This window comes from Caretta caretta, chromosome 4 (genome assembly GCF_965140235.1).
Source record: "Caretta caretta isolate rCarCar2 chromosome 4, rCarCar1.hap1, whole genome shotgun sequence".
Lineage (NCBI taxonomy): Eukaryota > Metazoa > Chordata > Testudines > Cheloniidae > Caretta > Caretta caretta.
In genome coordinates, this window is record NC_134209.1 from 59524912 (window position 1) to 59531359 (window position 6448).

At 49.6% G+C, this 6448-nt stretch overlaps 1 protein-coding gene across 1 annotated transcript; it reads right to left on the minus strand.

Moving 5' to 3' along the window:
- Positions 1 to 3264: 3264 nt before the first annotated feature.
- Positions 3265 to 5158, minus strand: LOC142071758 (uncharacterized). Its single transcript, XM_075127337.1, has 2 exons — positions 4221 to 5158; positions 3265 to 3837 (listed from the first exon to the last, which is right to left on the minus strand). The coding sequence occupies exons 1-2, from the start codon at positions 4798 to 4800 to the stop codon at positions 3296 to 3298; spliced, it is 1122 nt and encodes a 373-aa protein (XP_074983438.1). The 5' UTR covers positions 4801 to 5158; the 3' UTR covers positions 3265 to 3295.
- Positions 5159 to 6448: the final 1290 nt, after the last annotated feature.

A 6448-nucleotide genomic window follows, 5' to 3' on the forward strand; every position in this document is an offset into this window, starting at 1 on the left:
AGCAGCAACCCCTTGCCTTGTGGCAGCAGACGGTACAGTACGACTGGTAGCCGTCATCGTCATGTCTGAGGTGCTCCTGGTCGCCGCTGTGAGGTCGATCAGGAGCGCCTGGGCAGACATGGGCACAGGGACTACATTTGGAGTGACTTGACCAGGTCATTCTCTTTAGTCCTGCAGTCAGTCCTATTGAACCGTCTTATGGTGAGCGGGCAGGCGATACGGACTGCTAGCAGTCGTACTGTACCATCTTCTGCCGAGCAGTCATGAGATGTGGATGGCATGCAGTCCTTCTGCACCGTCTGCTGCCAGCCAAAGATGTAAAAGATAGATGGAGTGGGTCAAAACAAGAAATAGACCAGATTTGTTTTGTACTCATTTGCTTCCCCCCCTCCCCTGTCTTAGGGGACTCATTCTTCTAGATCACACTGCAGTCACTTACAGAGAAGGTGCAGCGAGGTAAATCTAGCCATGTATCAATCAGAGGCCAGGCTAACCTTCTTGCTCCAATAAGGACAATAACTTAGGTGCACCATTTCTTATTGGAACCCTCCGTGAAGTCCTGCCTGAAATACTCCTTGATGTAAAGCCACCCCCTTTGTTGATTTTAGCTCCCTGAAGCCAACCCTGTAAGCGCCCCTCCCAGCGTCAGAGCAATGGCAAACAATCGGGCATCTGAGAGTGCTGTCCAGAGCAGTCACAATGGAGCGCTCTGATGGGGCTAAAACATTGTCGCGGGTGGTTCTGGGTACGTGTCGTCAGGCCCCCGTTCCCTCCCTCCCTCCGTGAAAGCAAGGGCAGACAATCATTTCGCGCCTTTTTTCCTGAGTTACCTGTGCAGACGCCATACCACAGCAAGCATGGAGCCCGCTCAGGTAACCGTCACCCTATGTCTCCTGGGTGCTGGCAGACGCGGTACGGCTTTGCTGCACAGTAGCAGCAACCCCTTGCCTTCTGGCAGCAGACGGTGCAATACGACTGGTAGTCGTCCTCATCGTGTCCGAGGTGCTCCTGGCCGCGTCGGCTGGGAGCGCCTGGGCAGACATGGGCGCAGGGACTACATTTGGAGTGACTTGACCAGGTCATTCTCTTTAGTCCTGCAGTCAGTCCTATTGAACCGTCTTATGGTGAGCAGGCAGGCGATACGGACTGCTAGCAGTCGTACTGTACCATCTTCTGCCAGGCAGGCAAGAGATGAGGATTGCTAGCAGTCGTATTGCACCATCTTCTGCCAGGCAGGCAAGAGATGGGGATGGCTAGCAGGCGTACTGTACCATCTTCTGCCGAGCAGCCATGAGATGTGGATGGCATGCAGTCCTTCTGCACCGTCTGCTGCCAGCCAAAGATGTAAAAGATAGATGGAGTGGGTCAAAACAAGAAATAGACCAGATTTGTTTTGTACTCATTTGCCTCCTCCCCTGTCTAGGGGACTCATTCCTCTAGGTCACACTGCAGTCACTCACAGAGAAGGTGCAGCGAGGTAAATCTATCCATGTATCAATCAGAGGCCAGGCTAACCTCCTTGTTCCAATAACAACGATAACTTAGGTGCACCATTTCTTATTGGAACCCTCCGTGCAGTCCTGCCTGAAATACTCCTTGATGTACAGGCACCCCCTTTGTTGATTTTAGCTCCCTGAAGCCAACCCTGTAAGCCGTGTCGTCAGTCGCCCCTCCCTCCGTCAGAGCAACGGCAGACAATCGTTCCGCGCCTTTTTTCTGTGCGGACGCCATACCACGGCAAGCATGGAGCCCGCTCAGCTCACTTTGGCAATTAGGAGCACATTAACCACCACACGCATTATTCAGCAGTATATGCAGCACCAGAACATGGCAACGCGATACCGGGCGAGGAGGCGACGTCAGCGCGGTCCCGTGAGTGATCAGGACATGGACACAGATTTCTCTGAAAGCATGGGCCCTGACAATGCATGCATCATGGTGCTAATGGGGCAGGTTCATGCTGTGGAACGCCGATTCTGGGCTCGGGAAACAAGCACAGACTGGTGGGACCGCATAGTGTTGCAGGTCTGGGACGATTCCCAGTGGCTACGAAACTTTCGCATGCGTAAGAGCACTTTCATGGAACTTTGTGACTTGCTTTCCCCTGTCCTGAAGCGCATGAATACCAAGATGAGAGCAGCCCTCACAGTTGAGAAGCGAGTGGCGATAGCCCTGTGGAAGCTTGCAACGCCAGACAGCTACCGGTCAGTTGGGAATCAATTTGGAGTGGGCAAATCTACTGTGGGGGCTGCTGTGATGCAAGTAGCCCACGCAATCAAAGATCTGCTGATATCAAGGGTAGTGACCCTGGGAAATGTGCAGGTCATAGTGGATGGCTTTGCTGCAATGGGATTCCCTAACTGTGGTGGGGCTATAGATGGAACCCATATCCCTATCTTGGCACCGGAGCACCAAGCCGCCGAGTACATAAACCGCAAGGGGTACTTTTCGATAGTGCTGCAAGCTCTGGTGGATCACAAGGGACGTTTCACCAACATCAACGTGGGATGGCCGGGAAAGGTGCATGATGCTCGCATCTTCAGGAACTCTGGTCTGTTTCAAAAGCTGCAGGAAGGGACTTTATTCCCAGACCAGAAAATAACTGTTGGGGATGTTGAAATGCCTATATGTATCCTTGGGGACCCAGCCTACCCCTTAATGCCATGGCTCATGAAGCCGTACACAGGCAGCCTGGACAGTGGTCAGGAGCTGTTCAACTACAGGCTGAGCAAGTGCAGAATGGTGGTAGAATGTGCATTTGGACGTTTAAAGGCACGCTGGCGCAGTTTATTGACTCGCTTAGACCTCAGCGAAACCAATATTCCCACTGTTATTACTGCTTGCTGTGTGCTCCACAATATCTGTGAGAGTAAGGGGGAGACGTTTATGGCGGGGTGGGAGGTTGAGGCAAATCGCCTGGCTGCTGGTTACGCGCAGCCAGACACCAGGGCGGTTAGAAGAGCACAGGAGGGCGCGGTACGCATCAGAGAAGCTTTGAAAACCAGTTTCATGACTGGCCAGGCTACGGTGTGAAAGTTCTGTTTGTTTCTCCTTGATGAACCCCCCCACCCCTTGGTTCACTCTACTTCCCTGTAAGCTAACCACCCTCCCCTCCTCCCTTTAATCATTGCTTGCAGAGCCAATAAAGTCATTGCTGCTTCACAGTCATGCATTCGTTATTCATTCATCACACAAATAGGGGGATGACTACCAAGGTATCCCAGGAGGGGTGGTGGAGGAGGGAAGGAAAATGCCACACAGCACTTTAAGCACAGCACTTTAAAAGTTTACAACTTTAAAATTTATTGAATGACAGCCTTCTTTTTTTTGGGCAATCCTCTGTGGGGGAGTGGCTGGTTGGCCGGAGGCCTCCCCACCGCGTTCTTGGGCGTCTGGGTGTGGAGGCTATGGAACTTGGGGAGGAGGGCGGTTGGTTACAGAGGGGCTGCAGTGGCAGTCTGTGCTCCAGCTGCCTTTGCTGCAGCTCAACCATACACTGGAGCATACTGGTTTGGTCCTGCAGCAGCCTCAGCATTGAATCCTGCCTCCTCTCATCACGCTGCCGCCACCTTTGAGCTTCAGCCCTGTCTTCAGCCCGCCACTTACTCTCTTCAGCCCGCCACTTACTCTCTTCAGCCCTCCACCTCTCCTCCCGGTCATTTTGTGCTTTCCTGCACTCTGACATTATTTGCCTCCACGCATTCGTCTGTGCTCTGTCTATGTGGGAGGACAGCATGAGCTCGGAGAACATTTCATCGCGAGTGCGTTTTTTTTTCTTTCTAAGCTTCACTAGCCTCTGGGAAGGAGAAGATCCTGTGATCATTGAAACACATGCAGCTGGTGGAGAAAAAAAAAAGGGACAGCGGTATTTAAAAAGACACATTTTATAAAACAGTGGCTACACTCTTTCAGGGTAAACCTTGCTGTTAACATTACATACATAGCACATGTGCTTTCGTTACAAGGTCGCATTTTGCCTCCTCCCACCGCGTGATTTTGGTTGAATGCCAGCAAACATACACTGCAATGCTTTGTTCTACAGTGATTCCCCAGTACGTGTTGCTGGCCTGGAGTGGTAAAGTGTCCTACCATGAAGGACGAAATAAGGCTGCCCTCCCCAGAAACCTTTTGCAAAGGCAGAACCGCAAATGCCAGGGCAAAGTAATCCTTTCACATGCTTGCTTTTAAACCATGTATAGCATTTTAAAAGGTACACTCACCAGAGGTCCCTTCTCCGCCTGCTGAGTCCAGGAGGCAGCCTTGGGTGGGTTCGGGGGGTACTGGCTCCAGGTCTAGGGTGAGAAACAGTTCCTGGCTGTCGGGAAAACCGGTTTCTCCGCTTGCTTGCTGTGAGCTATCTACAACCTCCTCATCATCATCTTCTTCGTCCCCAAAACCTACTTCTGTATTGCCTCCATCTCCATTGAAGGAGTCAAACAACACGGCTGGGGTAGTGGTGGCTGAACCCCCTAAAATGGCATGCAGCTCATCATAGAAGCGGCATGTTTGGGGCTCTGACCCAGAGCGGCTGTTCGCCTCTCTGGTTTTCTGGTAGGCTTGCCTCAGCTCCTTCAGTTTCACGCGGCACTGCTTCGGGTCCCTGTTATGGCCTCTGTCCTTCATGCCCTGGGAGATTTTCAGAAAGGTTTTGGCATTTCGAAAACTGGAACGGAGTTCTGATAGCACGGATTCCTCTCCCCAAACAGCGATCAGATCCCGTACCTCCCGTTCAGTCCATGCTGGAGCTCTTTTGCGATTCTGGGACTCCATCATGGTCACCTCTGCTGATGAGCTCTGCATGGTCACCTGCAGCTTGCCACGCTGGCCAAACAGGAAATGAGATTCAAAAGTTCTCGGTTCTTTTCCTGTCTACCTGGCCAGTGCATCTGAGTTGAGAGCGCTGTCCAGAGCGGTCAGAATGGAGCACTCTGGGATAGCTCCCGGAGGCCAATACCATCGAATTGTGTCCACAGTACCCCAAATTCGAGCCGGCAACGTCGATTTAAGCGCTAATCCACTTGTCAGGGGTGGAGTAAGGAAATCGATTTTAAGAGCCCTTTAAGTCGAAATAAAGGGCTTCATTGTGTGGACGGGTGCAGGTTTAAATCGATTTAACGCTGCTAAATTCGACCTAAAGTCCTAGTGTAGACCAGGGCTTAGTAAGTAATCTAGCTAGATATGCGTTAGATTTGGTTTTGTTTAAATGGCTGATAAAATAAGTTGTGCTGAATGGGATGTACATTCCTGTTTTTGTGTCTTTTTGTAACTTAAGGTTTTGCCTAGAGGGATTCTCTATGTTTTGAATCTGACTACTCTGTAAGGTATTTCCCTTCCTGATTTTACAGAGGTTTTTCTTTTACTTTTTTTTAATTAAAATTCTCTTTTAAGAACCTGATTGCTTTTTCATTGTTCTTAAGATCCAAGGGTTTGGTTCTGTGTTCACCTATGCAAATTGGTGAGGATTTTTATCAAGCCTTCCCCAGGAAAGGGGGTGTAGGGCTTGGGGGGATATTTTGGGGGGAAGATTTCTCCAAGTGGGCTCTTTCCCTGTTCTTTGTTTAACACGCTTGGTGGTGGCAGCATAAGGTCCAAGGACAAAAAGTAAAAGTTTGTACCTTGGGAAAGTTTTAACATAAGCTGGTAAGCATAAGCTTAGGGGGTCTTTCATGCAGGTCCTCACATCTGTACCCTAGAGTTCAGAGTGGGGAAGGAACCTTGGCATGCTCTATACAGTCAGGATAATGCTACCTTGGTTATGGATACTTTTAATCCTGTATACTTTTAGATTCCATCATACTACATTATAGTCTCCATTTTACAGAAGGCTGAGGATTAGAAGGACATGTCTGGTGGGTACTGTGGCCTAATGGTTTAGGCACAGGATTCAACTTCTGTTTGTGATACTAATTTGCTTTGAGATTTGGGGTGAGCCACATGCCATGGGAATTGCCAGGTTTGTAAATGAAGGGAAGAGATACCTTTCTGATTTAGGAACTGGACCGGGACAGTAGGGACAAGTCAGCTCCCAGCTCAAATGCAGATACTTTGGGCAAGTCATTTAGCCTTTCTGTAACCTTAATTCTTTTTTTTTTCAAATGAAATAATACTTTCCTCCCTCTCAGTGGTTTTATATGAGGTTTGACAGTCACTTATTTGTTAAGGTGAGATGCAAGGAAGGAGAAGGCTGCAAGAGTCCCTTTACTAAGGCATAGGAAAGGTTTATGATGTAGCAGCAGATTTTGTAGATGAAAAATCGAATGGGTGAGGGGGAGTAAGGAGCAGGGGTAAAGAGAAGAGAGAATCTGTGAATATGCAACACAGATTGTGAATCTGGGTGTTCGGTAGGAGCTGAGGAAAGAGGGTATGGTTTTGTTGTGAGACAGAAGTAGGGAACTGAAGTTTTTTACCATAATTTTGAGTTACTGTCAGACATTGCACATGAGGTATC